Source organism: Carassius carassius, chromosome 13 (assembly GCF_963082965.1).
Source record: "Carassius carassius chromosome 13, fCarCar2.1, whole genome shotgun sequence".
In the NCBI taxonomy this organism is placed as follows: domain Eukaryota; kingdom Metazoa; phylum Chordata; class Actinopteri; order Cypriniformes; family Cyprinidae; genus Carassius; species Carassius carassius.
In genome coordinates, this window is record NC_081767.1 from 10363229 (window position 1) to 10382821 (window position 19593).

Sequence of the window (19593 nt, forward strand, 5' to 3'; positions counted from 1 at the left end):
TTAATAAGACAATAAGTGTTTAAAGTTGATTCTGCTGGTATAAGGAAATAGTTGAAGTGATTACGCCGGCGCACACACACAAAACACATCAGTTCCAGCATTGACAGCACAGTTGGTACCTTATCAAAATAAAATATAGTGAACCAAACATCAGTGCGCCCGCCTCTGTTTCACTATTGGAACTGAAGTACAAAGCTTATAATTTACATAATTTAGCATTCAGATATGTTACATCACAAATATGGAAATATTATGTAATATTAAGATTTGTGCAAAATGAGAGAGGTATAATAAAACAAAGCTCCATTTCGCAAACAGTTGAGTGCACAAGCCTTTGCCAGTCTGTAAGAGCATTCAGAGTCAACACATGGTCACTGTCTAGTGGGCTTTGTTTTCAAGTGCGCAAATCATGGGATGCACGGGGCATTCGCTGTTCTTCTGCTGGTGGCTGGTTATCAAACAGCGTTGCATTGCCAAGGGCACACCCTTCTGGATTGGGGGTGAATTGCCTGTATTTGTTCATTGTTCAGGCCTCATACACTGAACCGAGATGTTCGCACCGTTACGGTTCAGTGTGAATATATATATATATATATATATATATATATATATATATATATATATATATATATATATATATATATGGGTAGTTGATGTGACATGGCATTTTCACTGTCCCACAAGATAAAACTGAATATAATTAATATTATTGTTATTTAAAATGCAGTAAATCATTCATTGCCCTACATGGACCTGTTGTTATGAAAGCTGCAGTGTTATTAGATGTTTTTAATTAATATTAGTTACATTTTGATGTCCTAAATTATATTTTTTACATTAAAAACTGCATATTAAACTCACAATAATGGAAATTATGCAAATGTGTCTTGCTTACCACTAATGACAGGTTAGCTTGGAATAGAAAGGTCATTAATTAACACAAAAGCCTGAAACGTCCTATGGTGTGAGAGAAAAATTTCTTCCGGTGTGAAGCCTGTACTGTCACACCAAAAGACAAAGATGTCACAACAGAGGACAAGGTCTCTTTAAAAAGCATTTTAAATAATTAAAAATTTAAAACACTTTTATACTTTTTCTTAGTGTTCATAAATGCAGTAATTACATTAATTAAGCTACTTTCTAAAGAAAATTTGTACTGTTATAAAGTGTCAAGGAAATAAGTATAAAATGTCATACTTTGTTTTGAGAGAAAGAATTGAGGGAGAGAAATTAGTGGAAGAGAGAGGACATGGAAATATACAGAGAAAATTAACAGGGATCCACACAGACAGTAGGAGATCCTAAGAGAACAATGCAGAAAGTAAATAGAATCAAAATTATGTCTTACAAAGAGTAGCCATATAGTTTAAAAAAATAAAATAAAACATATTGTTTGAATATCAATCATAAATTAGCTGTGCCACACATGCAGCAGGGGGCTAGAAGAGTTTCAGTAACATATTGATTAAGAGACTGCATTTTGTTGATGTTTTCTTTTTTTTTAACCCTTACAAAAAAACAACTGCAGTATATTGAAGTACAACTGCAGTAAAACTGCAGTACAAAGCAGTTTAACTGCAGTATAGTTAAGCACAGCCATAGATTTGCAGTATAATGGCAGTACAGCTGCAGTACATTGAAGTACGACAGCAGTAAAACTACAGTAAATGTTACCACATCTACAGTCAAATCAAGTACAACTTTAGTTTTCCAATATAATGAAGTACTGAAATGCAGGTATAAACCTACACTAATACTACATTACTGCAGCTGTGGTAAAGGTAGGCTACTACTGTACAGCAAGAAAAAGCTATGGACCATTGCAACATTAACCCTTAAGCTATCTTAAATAATAATAATAATAATAATAATAATAATAATAAAAGTTGTCTTAATCTAAATGGCATGAAACTTGGTGACTTTGTGGACACTTGAGGGGGCTTGAGACGAAGAACCATATAAGTCCATATTTTCAATTTTTGAATAATACATTTTTTTTTAATTTGGACTCTGAATATTATATTACTTTTTTTTTTTTAATTGAAGATAGACAACAAAAGCTTCCCAATTCTAATGAGATAGGATTTTTTAGTATCAATCTTAAAAATAAAAAGTTAGAGTAATTTACATTTCTGGAATGTGGAAGAACAGTATATGTCCAGTTAATGTGGAATAACAGTATAAGTCCAATTAATCATATCAATTTAAACCACTGGAGATTTAATTATTTTATCTTAGTTTTAATACAGTAACAGAACCTTAAAGAAAATATTAAGCATTTATTTCTTTCAATTTCTTTTATTTTTTGCCAACGTAAATCACAGAACAAAAACGCGGACAATACGGTACGAACAATGAACAATACATAGGCCTACTTATAGTACAGAAAATAAACGTCAGTACAAACAAACCGTACATACTTACAATAAACAATACATACAAACAATAAACAGTAATAACGGTAAACAATACATATTTACAATACAGACATACATCATCTTCATTCCATGCTGGTTCCATATGCTAGTTTACCATATATGTCTTCCTTTTTTTGGTTCTAAATAAAATAAAATAAATACCTATATATTACTATTATACAACATAAGATAAGGCATACAAGATAAGCTACAGCTACTTTTATGATTCATTTCACACAATATACACAATATATCCCACCTTTCCCTGCACATGACCTACACATACCAGGCTACTCTTCACATTCTAGTGTCCCATAAAATGCTTGGGCCTCCGCTGGCATGTAGGCTAGCATTTTCATAAGGTCACGGTGCTTCTCCTTCTTGATGGGCAGAGGGTCCTCGTAAGCACGAGGATACGTGGTGGAAAACAAGGGAGCTGGAGGTGGTTGATTCTTCCTCTGTTTGGTGATCAGCCAATGCTTCCATCCCTCGTAGAGGCTGTGGCTCCCTTTTGTGTGGACACACCATGGATCAGTAGCTGAAATCATGATTCAACAAGAAATTAAATAAAGATTCTTCCTTCACGCACATATCCCCAACACTGTTAAATCTCAGAAAACCAGTTTAGTTTTAGTCTAGTTCTTTAGTTCTTTAGTTTTTTACCTGTCACTTTCAACCACATCATGGATGTGATTAGGAAGCCAGGTGGATGCTTTAATGTTGCATCAGGGAGCTGCCTGAAGTCCGCACATTTCATCTCAATTACTTTAAATGGATGCAGCTGCCTGGCTCCACGGATCATCTCGGCGACATCGCTGGGGGTGTGGAGTGTGGACACCTTATGCCTCTTGTCCAGCGTGGCAAATGAACGGTCACAGGGAAGGAAGGAGTGACCAGACACCATGAACTTCTGCTCTATCTGACTGAAGTACCCTCTAGATACGAGTAGGGCCATGAGGTTTAGGACTCGCCAGTTGTTGTTCTGCCCACAGCATCGGTCACTATAGATGATGAGCTTCCGTTCCTTTGCCTGGACTAGGGGAGCGAAAGATGTTTCTGCCCACTTCAAAAGACAGCTTGCCACCTCGATGGAACCTCTGTGAGCGATGCCCTCATGCCAGAGGCACATTGTAGGAGGTTTGTCAATGCCCATCTCCTGGATACAGAGGTTGTAGTTGGCCAGCTGCCATTGATAGTACACGTTGGAGTGTGTCAGGTTTGGCGTGAACACTACCCCCTGCATGTCGATGCAAATGACATGGCAGTCATCATTGGTTTTGTCCCACTCTGTGTCAGCCTGCAACTGGGTGTACGCTTTTTCGGCTTTCCGGTGGTGAAGCTCACTCTCGGCTGCGATCTTCAACCTTTCTCCATCTGTTGTAGCAGATACTAATTTTGAGAACAGGGCGTCACATTTTGCACAAGTATCACTTCTTGGCTGCCCAAAACTGAGGTTTTGCTGCTTGAAGATGTCCCTATAGAGCCAGAACTTTGCAGTGGATGCCGGATTGTTTTCCTTGTATAGGCGGAACATGCGGAGCAGGTTTAAATCAGGGCTCAGGTACTCCCTCTCCACATCTCCCTTCATCCGTGAGTAGTGGTTCAGTTGGCGTGGGAAGCTCAGGATGTGCTCTCTTATCCCCTCTCTCACTGCAGGATGAATGCTATGAGGCCTAAAAAATAAACAACACAACTCATGAACAAGGGAAATATAATAAACTGGTCTGTTTTGCACAATTGCATTGTTTCTGTGACAATAAAATTTAATAGAATTGTAAACTTTTCTCTAAACTATAGGATTTTGTTTTTCACAAACAATCATTAAAGGGATACTTCAGGATTTAGCATTTAGCTTTGTATTAGTAGAAAACCAGTAGTATTTTCGAATTACCATGCTTTCCTCCCTCATATCCCCCTGAGATGAGAGATTTATGTATTTTTTGTCTGGATAAAATCCTCAGATGATGCAAAAATTGTCATTGTTTACATGCACACCTTTTGTTTCAATCTAACTGAATTCATTCTGATTGGTGAATCTAAATGTAATGTTTACATGAACGCTAAACATGTGATCGATTGATGTGTGCGTTTTAGCATTGCTAAGAAAATTCCCGCTCCTCCGTGAGAGACACGAGACCGGTGCGTCTCACAGGTGTTGCTCACCAGTAATCACGCCACCGGCCTCGCACCGTTCTCCCGCGGCCCTCAGTCTCGTCCTGCTCGCCACAGTAAACACAGTGAATGGCAACTGTACAACGCAAAAGCGAATCCCGGACATTTTGGCCGATCTCGAAATCCTGGGATCATACATTACATTTGCATAGCACTTTACCTCTGATATCGATCTCAAAGTGCAAGAATATGTTTCCTGACTGGGCAACAACAGTGAGCTGAATCCTATCCATTACAGTTTGTGCATGCTGGCGTTATAGGGTGGCAAGGCACCCGACGCTCTATAATGCCAGCGTCCAGTGCACCATTAGATCAGGCAATGTTGTAGGGCAACTGATGCTGACATTGGTGCAGCTTTAAAAACTAACAGGACGAGAGCATGAGGTCCTTCAAGATTTTTTTTTTTTTTACCTGTTCTTATGTTTTCCTCTGAAGTCCTCTAATGGAGACCTGACTACCTGCTCTGTTCCCTCAGACTGACTGCCTAACTTTTCTTGAATAACCTTTTCAAAGATAAGTGACAGACCAACTTTAAATAAATATGTTATGGACAATGTATCTAATTAAAATCATGCATGTAATAAAAAGTTAACAAATGGAAAAAGCTAGGCTGTATAAAACTTGCCTGTAGGCGACTGTTGGTCAGTTGAAAGACTGACATAAATGTGAGCTTACAAACAGCAAGTCTTTGGCCTCCTTGTTGCACATGGTACTTGAAGGTGTACTTCCTCTTTGTATTCTCAGTGTCGGGCCCACGTGGTCGTCTGCGACTCACCTTGTGCTAGAAGTAAAAAGACATATTGGGATGATCAGTGATCAGGCACATATGCAGTCTTAGTGAATTAAAGGCATACAGTAGTATTCAATTCACTGGTTATTTCATGGGCCTACATTGTAATGCATTGCATACTGTTGACATGATATGGTCATGAATTGCTTAAGTTAGCATACCTGCTCTAAACCAGAGAGAATGATAGCCTTCTGCCTCTCATAAGAGACAGCATAAAACTCTGTGAAGAGCTGGAGTTTTCTTTGGTCTGTTAGGCTTGAACACTGCCTGGGACATGTCTCCTTGCACGCCTTTCCCTTAACAGAAACAAAGTCACATTAGCGTTTTTTTGAGCTATGAAACACTAGAGCTATTAGCAGCTATTAAGGTTACTAGCTAGAATATATAACAGCTTACACAATCAATGCATTTTTTTATTACCTTTTTTTATTTCTTTTTATTATTTATTAAATAACAAGTAACAAACATAGCATAGCATACAATATTACAAAAACAAAGTGTTGCATTAAATGGTAACAGGGATCCAAAAATTATATCAAAATATTTTAAACACGTCAATGACTTTTTTTATTTTTATTTTTTACCAATTTCAGTGAAGACATAAAGCAATCAAATTCTACTCTAAACATCTTAAAGATTGGGGATGAATTTACATATGTTTGTTTATGTATATAAAATTCTGCCAGCAGTCCTTATAACACAATCAATGAATGGTAAAAAAAATAAAAAACATTCAAGCCTAACATTAGACGCAGCTGGGCTGCACCTAATGCGTTTCGATTCATTTCTCCGTGGTTATAAGGAGTAACTTAGAGACATGTTTAAAACGTCCCCTGAATCCTAATTTTCTCAGCTTTCATATCGACCCATTCATGACTTGAGCCTTTAAACAGAGTGAGCTATATGAATGAACTGTAGTAGACGACGCCCAGTAGCCTATACGCCCCTCTGACTGTAACCGCTAACTTTATGTAGATACTTTGTATACGGTTTTTCACTCACCTCTTTTGGTGGACATTTTCCTCGTTTTTGCTCTCCTCTCCGGTTCACATATGGTTTCCCAGCATCCCTCAAAGACTTCCTTGCTCTGTCCTTCCATTCATTCATGTTCGCTTTCCTTTTTTTGCCGACGTTTCGTCTATTAATGTCCGCAGCGGACATGAAAGCAACCGGCGTCTCCATTTTTCGTTAGTGGACATAAACGGTTTTTCCGCGTGAGACTATTTTAAAATTTTAAATTCAGAGTTTTGGTCGCGCAAACAGCCCCCAAAGTGATTCTGTATACAAAGTGACACACATACATTGAAGTCACATGGTTATCTCAATTTTTGTTTTTTTTGGACTTATACGGTTGTTCGTCGCATGTACTCACTTGCTGACAATTCAATTTTTCAAATAAAATCAATAAATCAGCCACAACATAACAATTAAGATATAGCCAATGCATAAAAGATGCAAATGGTTTGTGTACGTTTATACGGAGTTCTCAATATTCATGGGTAAATATACACAATATTTTTTTACTATATTTGTACTAAGGATGCAAAAATATAAATTATTTACCCAAAGTATTAATTTTCTCCTCGTCACATTTTACATTGAGATACTGTCACAATAAATCTGATTCTGATCATTTGTTAATCTCGTTATTAATTATTTTAAATAAGCAAGTACACATGTGATTTTCAATTAATGTTTATTTGTATTGCATTTTGTATTTTTTATACATATATACATATCATTTGTCACATTCTGAGATTGAAACATGCAGTTAATACAAGAAATATAGTACATTTATATTGAGTTATTCTAATGAATAGATGGGTAAGCATACACAATGAAATTTTACTAAATTTGTACTAATGATTCATCCGTAAACATTCTTTTCTCAAAGCATTAATTTTCTCCTCCTCACATAGTACATTGAGATACTACAGTAAATCAAATTCTGCTTATTTTTTCATCTCTTTCATATGTGTTTGGTAGGGTCAAAATGACAAGCCCATCTGGTCTTTTTACAATTTCTATACATTTGTTTGTTACTTCAGATGGAAGTACTGCCTTGTAGCCTGCACAGAATGTGACATTAAGTATGTGAGAATCCATGCAAACATACTCTGTTCGCTTTTTGAGAAAGGCTTGAATTTGATTTGTTAACCTTAACAGTAAAACTGGTTGTCTGGGGGAGGCCTGTGTTTGAACAACAATGATGTGTTCAATTTTTGCAACCTGTTGCCCAATGGTTACCAAGGAATTACATCTGGAGTATTTTGAGTCATACTGATCAGTGGAGTAGAGTGTCCCATCACAAACAAACCTCTGAAAGTAGGTGGCTTGATTTTGTTCTGTATGAATTCCAGAATCCTGTAGTAGGATGTGCTGAGACATTGGTAGCTCCTTCACCTGACCATGACCAAAAAAATTGCAGCTACTGCACTGTACGTTTTTGCACAAGGAATAACCCCGAAGTGCTGATGAAACGTGTCCATGTGCCAGGGATTCTTCTGCAATGTAAACTCTAGTTAATATTTTTAGCTCCTTTAGTCTTGCTAGATTTTAAGCTATTTGCAATGGTACATGTTGTGTTCCATTGAAAAGTTTGAGCAGTCTACCATTATATCCTTCAAAGACGAATGTTGACGTCAAGGACAAAGGTCCATATCTTCTGACACTCTCAGCTAAGTGGGGAAGGAGATAAATGTTGTAAGATACTTCTTGCTTTCCATACAGAGACTCGGTTAGAAGTACAAACTCTCAAAGAGCCATATGAGCCTTGTCGATGTTCACATGTGAAATATGTGAACTAGTTAGCAGATAAACTGCAAAGGCTAGTAGCATCCAGTGGTGGAAATACTGTGTCGGGATTAAACCCATCAGTACAAATGGAGAGATTAAAAGAAATGTTCTCCACTCACTTCCTTTCCATTTTTGCCGTTCTTTTACAGATCGTGGCAGACGGGTTATCTCGCTAGGTGGCCTGACTGATTTCAAACGTTTGTCTATCTCTTTCAAGACACTTGGATTTTTGACGTTTACTTCTGGCACTTTGTTGTCAAACCACAAGCCTGTTATTTGCCGCACTACTCCAAGAAGTACACTATGTAAATAGTCTGGAACAAAACTTTCTGCCATGTCAAAACACTGTAATGTGGTCAAAAGACTTGGTCCTTTAACACCATTGACTGGGTTATTTACAGAGGCCAGTTCTGCATCATGGATCATGCCTTCATGTGTTCTCAGACTAGGAATGGGTACTGAGAGTGGGTAGACCCTGGTAAACCCATCACCCTTTTCCACTCTCTCTCCAGAATGAGTGCAAAAATTACAGCCATGTGCCCCATTAAACTGGTTGATATTCTGCACTGGAGCCCTTGCAACAGAGTCAACACTGCATAGAATTGCAGCAACTTTTGAACATTCATACGTTTTTGTCACAGTGTTGTGCCACACAACACCCTCAGATTCTAAAGATCTGCACTCTTCAATGAATGGTTTTAGAAAGCTTTCCATTTTTGGCTTGGCTTGCCCAAACCAGAGTGCAGGCACCAACACAAAGTTTTTTCGTTCGGAAGGAGGGACTTCGTTTATGGTACACTGAATTGGCCACATTGAATTGCTTGAAGAGTTAAACACTGGGACACCATCTATTCCATGTCAAAGATATATTTCCCTGGTCTGTCAGCATTGGAATTCTCTTATACAGTGTACCATCACTGATATCTCGGATGCAATCAGAGTTGTTTGTCTGTGATAGTTTTTCATTAAGGTTGTGATTTTCAAAAAGATTTTTAATTTCATCTCTCAAGGGGGTGTACATAAAATAATAGCCTTTACTCAGATGTTCTGATACTTTGCATTCTGTATCACACATTGGACATAGTACACTCTCGACATCTAATATGCCAATGTAAGCTCCACAGTCAGGATTCAGACAATAGTGATGTAACTGCCAGCTGGCTGTGTCAAAAGCACGCTTGAACAGGTAGTTGGTGGAGGGTAAATTATTTTCAGGGAGAAGCATCTGCAGCAGATGCAGTAAATCTTGACTTCCTGCCTTGGTCACATGGTGGCGTAGCATGTAGCCTAGAAGTGGAGTCAGACTTTCCCCTTTTGAAAGTTTGGCTCCAGGATACAAAGGCTGGTCTCCATCAATGACACAAGTGGTGGTTCTGATATTTCCATCCTCAAGATTGGAACGGCTTTGCTAGAGATGAAAAATGAGAAGGAAATAAATATATGTATGGCAATTTAAAGTCATTTTGCATTACAGTTGTCCACATTACTCATGCACAACTTTCAAAAAACAGTGCTGCCAGTGCTTTACTGTAAAATCAAATGTACTGTGAATTGAAATACAGCGATTAAGTGTAAAATAGTCAAATATACTAATTGAAACAAGTAAATATCACTTAAATATTTAGTTCATTGCACTAAGTAGTAAAATTGTTATGTGTGAACTCAACTGATCAGGAGAGTTGAACTGAAGTGTTGTTTTATGATTAATTCATTGCTTTATATTCAACTTAAATACATTTAAATTAATAATATAATATAAATATTAGTTCCTAAATATGAATGGTTGGCACAATCAGTTTTCTCAAATTAAATGTTATCCTCCATGGGATTATTTCGGTAACAGAATTTATTTTCAACTTATTCAACTGTATTATTGTAAATACATATTAATAAAGGATAACTTCATCATAAAAAGGAAGGTACATTATAGCACATTTGCATAACAAACATGTCCTTTATTAGACTATACCCTACCTCTTCATTGCTCAACCATTTTGTGTTTTGCTCTTCGTCTTCTATATCACCACCTGATATGTCATATGGCTGAAGATGTAAAAATGTAAATGACCGTCAGGCTTACAAAAAATATAAAATAAAATGGTAAACTGTAAAAGGATTGGTAACACTTTACAGTAAGATCTTTGTTAACTAACCATGAGCAATACATTTGTTTATTAGTTAATACAAATATAGCGGTTAATTGTTTGCTCAGTGTATTAACTAATGGTAATAAATACAACATTTTATTTTAATAATGTATTAGTAAATGTTGAAATTAACTTTAACTAAGATCAATACATGCTGTAGAAGTATTTTGCTCATTATTAGTTCATGTTAACTAATAAAACCTTATTGTAAAGTGCTACCAATTGATTGACTGCATGGTTGGCATACAATCAAAATGATATAAATATGATTAAAATAAAAAAGGAATATATATAAAATCAAGAGCAAACTAAATATTTTGTAATACCTCAGTGAGTTGCCTAGCTGCCTCTTCTCTGCAGAGCAGTTGTGTGTCTTCCTCAGACTCAGCATCAACTCAGTTCTCTGTGTGTGTCTAAAGTAAAAAACTAAATTACCCTCAAGACAGTTGTGTAATGTCTCCATGTATTGCAAAATGTGTATTATTATAATAAATAATAATTAAAAATACTGTCAAATAATATTAAGCGAACTGAATTAGAGGTTATATTGCCTTAATTGAACTTTGACTTGATTTATTTTACCTGAGGTGACAGGCTTGCAACATCACCTTCCCTGCTATTTCTCCGTACACTTGTGCTTCTGTGGGGTTCTACTTCATCATCTTCCAGAAATATTTTGTACTTGTTTCTTCTGGGATTTTAGTTTTTGTGAATATAGTCATCTTCTAAAAAAGATTTGTATTTTTTTCGCCTGTTGGACATTTCACCCTCATAGATAATTAGCACTCGCGTGACTAGATCTTCTTCGCGCGTTCGTTGCCCTGACAACGAGTGTCGAGAGCAGCTGATACTTGATGAGCCAACTGTCAGTCAGCGTCTTCGTTCGCTCAGGATGGACATAAACTACGTTTTGGTAGATTTTTCCACAGACAACACCGTTCATATATGTGAACTTTCACAAATAAAACACAAAAAAATGTCAAAACTACACCCCGAGGCCATTCACAAGTGGAACAAAGAAGAGGAAGCATATGTTTACTGGAAGAAAACTTCGTCAGGCGAGCTGCAGCGTTGGCCTTGTCGAGTCATCCAGTTTAGTGGTGAGTAGGCTATAATGTCTAATTTCCTCTTATCTTTGGTTATTTAATTTAGAGAGCTGTACAAATACTTTTATTTATCTTTTATTCAAACACAGTTGAGAAAATAGGGGGAAACGCTGCTTACGTACTGATTTGTAGCGCACGCGCAGTTGCGCAATTAAGGCACGAGCACAGCCTCGCGAGGACTGATCAACACAGACCTCGAGTCTGATAGAAAGACAAAACAATGTTGTTTTTTTGGAGGTGATACATTCACTGTCATGTTTTAGTAATACAATTACCAGAAGTAAACTGACCATTTATGGGATCCATTTTAATGCGTTGGAAAGATATTAATTTCAAAGTGAGACTGATTAATCGTAGGCTATCATTAAAATCTCACTCCAACCAGTTAACGCACAATCCTTTGTGAATAGACAAATGTATTATGCTATCATTGAAGCTCAACAGTTAAAATATAAAAACTTATGAAAAAAAAAAAACATTTATAATAATGGAATAAACAAAACTTCACTGAATGTGTCTTTTGTTTTTTGTTTTTGTTTTTTTTAGGAGAGCGTCAGCTCCTAATTAACTTGAGAAAAATTTTTTAAAATGGCTGTGACTTTGACAGTATACCCCTCTTTGCAACAGAGGAAACATTAGGAAAGGGTAGAAGAGAGAAAGTAAAAAGGTCCTCAACAGATGTTGGCGAGACTTCATTTCTGGACCTGGTAAATGGATAAAATCTCATTCACATTCTAACTCAAATGTCAACCTGATTTTAGATAGTATTTAAATAAGATCAAGAAATCCAGTTACATGTAGGCCTAGTCCTGTATATTTTATACATGTAAATACACTGTAGACAAGCATTTATGTTTAATACTTAAATTTTTCTGGGATACTTTTTTATTGTGTGATTTCTATTTTCAGGAAAATGCACCGGTAACAAAAAAAAAAAAGACCGAAAACATCATTCAACAGAAGATTATGGCTGCGGTGAAACAAAGCTGCATTCAAATAAATGTGAGCAGGAAGCTACTTTATTTTATCTTTCATAAACTATAACTTTACAGCTAGAATACATAATAACGGATATTGTACTTCAGGAACCAAGACCTGCTGTGGGAGTGCTGAAGGATTCAAGTGTACCAAGTCCTTTGTCTCCTCAGCCATGTAAGAGGTCAGACATGGCTGAAGAGATCAAAGAGTTAAAAAATGAAATTAAAGAGCTTAAAGAAGATTTAAAATATGAGTGTCGCTTCAGGATAAAAGCAGAGAGAGAGAGAGCTGAGGGAGTGGAAAGGTATAATGAAATCTAGCTATAGTACAGCAATTGTTCTCAATTTTGTGAACTATCTTCTTCAATGTATATAATATCATGTTCTTTTTGAATACGATTCTGATTGGCTGGAAGGTGTGCATTAAACAATGAATGCCCAGGTTACAAGTCAGTTGAATCACTGTTCTAAATTAAAGTGCTGCTTTTATTGTAGGGCACACACACACACACAGGCAGTCACTCGCAAACAGAGATCTTGCAATGATCTCACACGCAGAAATATCAAAAGTAACCGAAAAGTAACCTGTTCTGTCCTGTCTGTCAGTGAGTGCGTTGTCAGTCTCCTCTCTGCTACGCAATGTATTTTTCCTTGCGTGAGAACATGGAATGGCATGAGGGCAGCATAGCTTGTCGGGCATAGCGACAGTAACTAAGGGGGGTGGGTCTTTGCGAACTGACAATTAAAGCGACAGCTTCATTAGGAAAATGCTGTGCCTGATGAAAAGGAACACTCCACTTTTTTTTTTTTGGAAATAGGCTAATTTTCCAACTCCCCATTTATCCTGTCCACGACTGTATTTATCAATTCATATGAATATTTTTCCCAATTATTTTATTTTGATTTTAGATTAGAATTTTGAATGAAAGACCAAGAGGATAAATGGTGCCAATAGATGTGGAGGGCACTGTAAAGGTTTTGTGGATCGTGAACATGATTGTGTCGCTCTGCTTTTTTCCAGAAATGCATGCTGTTGTGCAGGAGCTAAAAGGCACAGTAGGAGAAATAAAGAAATAAAGCCTGACACTCTGCAGACCTCATCTTCTCAAAACATCGGTTCTCAAATTCAAGAACCATACTCTGCTCAAGGAAGTAAGCAGGTAAGTAGGTCCCCAATTATACAATTATTGTATTGTATTCCATTTTCTGTCAGAATTTTCAATTCTGGCTAGAAGGTGGGTTAAAATCTACCTCTTTCACTTAACACAACTTGGGGTTGCTGATGTTGTTTTTAACTCTGTACTGGGCAAAGTATTTGGATTTTGCTCTGTAACTTTATAATTTATTCTAAAAGGCATTTCTGAGCCATTTTGTTTTAGATTGTAGTCTATCACTGTGGTGGTCAACTTTTTTTCAATTCTTTTACTTTTTAAGAAAAGAAAAGAAAACAATTTGTTCTCTGCTGTTCCCCACTAGGTAGTCGATTACATCAATTTGGGGGAGGGGGTGCGGATCAAGAGAAGCCAGTTTGATAGGATCAACACCCAAGATTTAAAAAAATTTACCAGCGAGCTTTTCCTTGTAACCTTTGGGCGAGAAACTCTTGCCACTCACTCTCTAAATGGAAGAAAGGCACCCAATGCAGAGACCAGCAAAGAGGCACTTCCAGTTCACACAGTGTCCGTCTTAATAGGTAACTCCTCATGTATTTCTACAGACTAGCTCTGCTGTGAAAGAGAATTTGGGATTTTTATCAGTTGCTTTATTATTTATTTGTCAAACAATTTAGTTTGTTTCAGTCCATGTATATTATTAGTTGTTTATAGTAAATTTTTAAGTAATTTCGAATTGTTATATTAATAGCTTTCAGAATTAGATCTTTTGTCATCAAATGATAATTAAAAGACTTATTTAATTGCAAATTTAAAAACTCTGGAGTGGAATTAAAACACATTTGATACCCGCATGCTCTTGGCCCCCTATGCCTTTTACATTTAAATTCTTAACATTTAAAAAAAATACATAAAAAAAATAAACACTTTAATTAAATTATTTTTTTTACAATTATTAAAGAATTGTTGATAAACTGTATACATATGGAAAAGTTTTTTTGTTTTTGTTTGTTTTTTTTTACATAATAACATCAACTATTTTCGTATTTTAAATTATATTCATAAAGAAAAAATATCAAAAAGAAAAATCATATCAGTTAACATATGATTCAAGTTTTAGTACTTCTCCAGTGACTGCTGGATATTATCCCAGATAACTTAAGAACAACATATTTACCTTGCCTAATAAAAAGTAAAGTTTCAACAACAGAAATCATGATTTTCCATGAAGTGGGATTTGCTCTATATGTGAGCTTAATGAGACCACTTCCCCATGTGTTTTTCATTGTATTAATGCAATAGATTTGAGTAACAATTCCTATGAAGCCTGTACTTATCATTTTGTATTATCATATAAAAAAACATAAGAGTAATAATACATTATAATGCTTACCTATTTGTGGTCATAACGTTTAAGAGTGCATAACACCAGGTTGAGCCTTATAAAGCATTATATAAACAAATAAACATATAAACAACCTTATAATATATGTGTTATATCTTCTCATGGATAATCATAATAATATTAATAATAATTACTTATTTGTGGTAATAACTATTAAGAGTAGACTGTTTATAACACAAAATGAACAATTTAATTCACTTATGTAATAATGGATTATATATCCCATAATTTCCTATATTTTGCTTACCCAAGACTTATATCTTTGACATTATTGACATTGAAGATCCGCACAGTATCATTTTACATCTTATGAGTCTCTTTAACTGCTTAAAGTAAAGAGACATTAACAAAGTCTTATTTTAAACATCTAAAGCATTAAACAATGTGCTCATGATTTTTATAAGTAGTCTTTGCCTGCTTTAACAAGCCATAAGATATCATGTGGTTATAAGACATTTGCTTTTTACATTTTTATTGTAATACATAGTAAATAAAACATGTTCCATATGTGCAATCAACAAAACAATATTGTATTGTTTTAAATGTAAAAGAGTTTCCAGTGAGTTAAAGGGATAGTTCACCTTAAAAATAAAAATTATATCCTCATCTATTTACCCTCATGTCGTTGCAAACCTGTATAAGTTTGAAAAAAAAAAAACACAAAATTGTAAACCAATACAGGTTTAGTCACAACAATGTGAGGGTGAATTAATTATGATTTTTTTTTTTGGGGGGGGGGGGGTGGGGGGGGGTGAACTATCCCTTTAAACTCACTGGAAACTTTTACATTTAAAAATACAATGTTGTAACTTAAGTCAACAAAGTCAAGATACAGTATGACTCTTGGGGAAACAAAATATATGAAACTATGGGATATATAATCCATTATTACATAAGTGAATAAAATTATAAATAGTCATACTCTTAATACTTATAACCACAAATAAGTATTATTACTATTGTTAAGATTATCAATGAGACGATATAACACATTATAAAGTTGTTTATAAGGCATTATGCATGCATTATAATACAATAAAAATACACTTGTAATGCATTATAAATACAGGCTTCATAAAAAAGTGTTATGCATAATGTGTAAGGCATTAAAACAAATGACAAACAACCAATTTCAGATGTAACTACCAATCTGCATATATAATGCATTTTAACTTTAGTAACAATTATTTATGAAAATATACAATGCAATATAATGTGCATTATGAACACCTTAATTATGTATTATACATAAATGCTTTAAGAAGTAAAGTATTACCTTAACTTAATTTACTTGAAATGTTCATAGCCATTAATGCTGACCAATATGCCATTACAAATGAATTGGGAACAGTATTAATACTTACCCCAAACATTTGGTGAAACCACAATGCAAGATTCAGTTTAAGCATACTATATGCTATATGTTACTATATGTTGTTGACTGTAACTGAAACTTGATAGTTTTTCTGAATCTTTTTTTCTTTTCATAAGAACCAAGCTTAACAACGAGGACAAGCTATTCAAAAAACGAAACCTTCCTGAGTAATGGAAATAGACTATAAAGTGTTTATTTGCAAAGGATTTATTTATTCACTTAATTTCTAACTCTCAGCCGGTTATTTAAAGTTTAAATTAAAATTAAAAAAACATGTATTGTTACATTGCAGTTTCACTGTTGTTTTGTACATAAATTCATATATGTGTGAAAATAAAACTATTTTCTGGATAACACGGTTGTATCTGTACAGCATTTTATTAGTACTTGTACTTTAGTTGTAATCTTTATTTTAGTACTACTGCAATTGTACTGCAGTTGTATTTTAGAAATACTTCAGCTGTACTGCATCTGCTCCAATACATCTAAAGTACTAGTAAAATAATACTGAGATACAGATGCAGTACAGCTGAAGTACTTCCAAAATACAACTGCAGTACAACTGCAGTAGTACTAAAATACAAAAGTAAAACTTCAGACTTCTTTTTTTACAATAATACTGCAATATTGCAGTTTTTTCATGTCCAAAAAACAGCATTTTTCTACATGTAACAAAAACTGTAGTATTACTTCTAAAAAACTGCAGTAATTTTTTGTAAGGTAATGTATTGTTTGTATCAAAATTAAACTTTCTTTCTCATTTGACATGTTCAAAATTAAATTGAAATAATTTAAATGGATAGTTTACCCAAAAATGAAAATGTTTTTTGAAAATATGAAACTTTGTTTCTTCAGTAGAATGCAAAAGAAGATTTTTAACTCAAACTGTTGCAGTCTGCCAGACATTTAATGTAAGTGAATGGGAATCAGGGCTTTGAGAAAAAAGAAAAGAAAAAAAAGGCAAAACACACAAACAAACCCAATTGAAACCCTGAGGCTGATGATACGTTGATGTTTAAAGACATGAAACGCTCGATCTGTACAAGAAACTGAACAATATTTAGGCCTATGTTGATTTTTGCCTCTGATTCAACGCAATGTCCAAACTGCCCTGAGCGCGTCCTGAGTTTGCTCGCGACAGCTGGCACGTGACAAGTCTTCTTCTTCCTATTGACATAAAGCAAGAAGAAGAAGATGTGTCACGCATTTTTACACATCAATGAATTGTCATGAGCCGCAGAGTTTAATTTGGTTTTGTGTATGTTTTTTTTTTGGATTCTCAAATCCATTATTCCCATTCACTTACATTATATGACTGACAGACTGCAATGGTTTGAGTAAAAAGTCTTTGTGTTCTACTGAAGAAAGTGAACTACATCTTGGATGTCCTGGGATGTCCCAGCAAAGGTTTGTGGGCTGCTAAACACCAGGATGAAGCATTCAGATCAAGAGATAAAATAGCCCTCAAAACAGCAAGAGCCAATGTGTCCTGTGGCATCAAAAATGCAAAACGTTCATATGCTCAGAAAATCAACAATAATTTCACAGACACACGGAGCCTGTGGCAAGCCATTCAGACCATCACTGACTACAAGCCCCTGCCACAGGCCTGTGATGATAACACATCCTCCTGGATGCACTCAACCACTTTTATTCATGGTTTGACATACAGAATGACACACCTGCATAAAAACTGCCGAACAGGCACTCTGTCTGTCTCCAGCCAACTTAAGCAAGACCCTACCTAGGATTAACCCACGTAAGGCTAAAGGTCCTGACGAAACAGGTGTCCTAACAGATATCATCGTCCCCACATGTCTCATATCCACAGCCAGTCTCCCCAACACACTCAATCCGCTCCAGTTTGCATACCGTCCAAACCGCTCTACAGACGATGCTATTTCCTCCACCCTCCACGTGGCTTTTACCCACCTAGAGAATAAAGACTCCTATGTTAGAATGCTGTTCATCAACTTCAGCTCAGCATTCAACACAATAATACCACAACAGCTCATCAACAAACTAAACCTGCTGGGCCTTAACAGTTCCCTCTGTAATTTGATCCTGGACTTTCTAACTGGAAGACCTCAGTCGTGTGAATTACAATCACATGCGATTTATTGTGCAGCCCTTGTTTGTTGATAAAGTACAAAGTAGATGAGGAAAACTAAGATGTCGGGTGTATTCAAAGTGCCACCATTACGGTCTAGAGTGCATGGAATGGTGCACTTTGATTGCTTGAGCAGATATATCACATTCTGCAAAAAAGGGATACTGGTGTTTTTCACGTTGTGGAAAAAAAGGGGAGAAAACATAACCTAATACCCTGGGTGAAAATTGCATTTTGTGTAAAATTTAAAATGGACTTTTCAATTTTGTCCAGATACAATAATGATTTTGGCATAAATTAACTTTTTTTTTTTTTATATGGTGTTTATCACGTTCTCTTAATATGTATACAGGTGCATCTCAATAAATTAGAATGTCTTGGAAACGTTCATTTATTTCAGTAATTCAACTCAAATTGTGAAACTCATGTATTTGTGAAACTCATGTATTAAATAAATTCAGTGCACACAGAGTGAAGTAGTTTAAGTCTTTGGTTCTTTTAAATGTGATGAATTTGGCTTACATTTAACAAAACCCCACCAATTCACTATCTCAACAAATTAGAATACTTCATAAGACCATTTAAAAAAAATAAAAAATAGTGAATTGTTGGTCTTCTGGAAAGTGTGTTCCTAGTAGGCTCCTTTTGATTTACTGCCTCAATTCGGCCTGACATGGCGGTGATCAGTTTGTGGCATTGCTGAGGTGGTATGGAAGCCCAGGTTTCTTTCAGTGGCCAGACAGTGGCCTTCAGCTCATCTGAATTTTTTGGTCTCTTGTTTCTCATTTTCCCCCCTCTCTCTCTCTCTCTCTCTCTCTCTCTCTCTCTCTCTATATATATATATATATATATATATATATACAGTACAGACCAAAAGTTTGGACACACCTTCTCATTCAAAGAGTTTTCTTTATTTTCATGACTATGAAAATTGTATAGTCACACTGAAGGCATCAAGGGCTATTTGACCAAGAAGGAGAGTGATGGGGTGCTGCGCCAGATGACCTGTCCTCCACAGTCACCGGACCTGAACCCAATCGAGATGGTTTAGGGGTGAGCTGGACCACAGACTGAAGGCAAAAGGGCAAACAAGTGCTAAGCATCTCTCGGGGAACCCCTTCAAGACTGTTGGAAGACCATTTCAGGTGACTACCTCTTGAAGCTCATCAAGAGAATGCCAAGAGTG

The 19593-nt window shown here is 35.8% G+C and overlaps 1 protein-coding gene and 2 long non-coding RNA genes across 3 annotated transcripts; 1 reads left to right on the forward strand and 2 right to left on the reverse strand.

The window, feature by feature from the left end:
- Positions 1 to 2469: 2469 nt before the first annotated feature.
- Positions 2470 to 5508, reverse strand: LOC132155505 (uncharacterized). The gene is made up of 4 exons (XM_059564300.1): positions 5500 to 5508; positions 5303 to 5370; positions 3081 to 4090; positions 2470 to 2955 (listed from the first exon to the last, which is right to left on the reverse strand). Exons 1-4 carry the CDS (start codon positions 5506 to 5508, stop codon positions 2708 to 2710), a joined length of 1335 nt encoding a protein of 444 aa, XP_059420283.1. The 3' UTR covers positions 2470 to 2707.
- Positions 5509 to 9047: 3539 nt separating this feature from the next.
- On the reverse strand, positions 9048 to 10735 carry LOC132155591 (uncharacterized). Its single transcript, XR_009437294.1, has 3 exons — positions 10649 to 10735; positions 10150 to 10218; positions 9048 to 9583 (listed from the first exon to the last, which is right to left on the reverse strand). It is a non-coding gene; the product is annotated as an uncharacterized LOC132155591 (long non-coding RNA).
- Positions 10736 to 12013: 1278 nt separating this feature from the next.
- LOC132155592 (uncharacterized) lies at positions 12014 to 12704 on the forward strand. Its single transcript, XR_009437295.1, has 3 exons — positions 12014 to 12135; positions 12338 to 12430; positions 12514 to 12704. It is a non-coding gene; the product is annotated as an uncharacterized LOC132155592 (long non-coding RNA).
- Positions 12705 to 19593: the final 6889 nt, after the last annotated feature.

Coding starts and splice junctions, on each gene's coding strand:
- LOC132155505 (XM_059564300.1), bottom strand. Junction 4,091..5,302: donor AAGAGGAAGTACACCTTCAA/GTACCATGTGCA, acceptor TTTATTTTTTAG/GCCTCATAGCATTCATCCTG. Junction 2,956..3,080: donor GATGTGGTTGAAAGTGACAG/GTAAAAAACTAA, acceptor TCATGATTTCAG/CTACTGATCCATGGTGTGTC.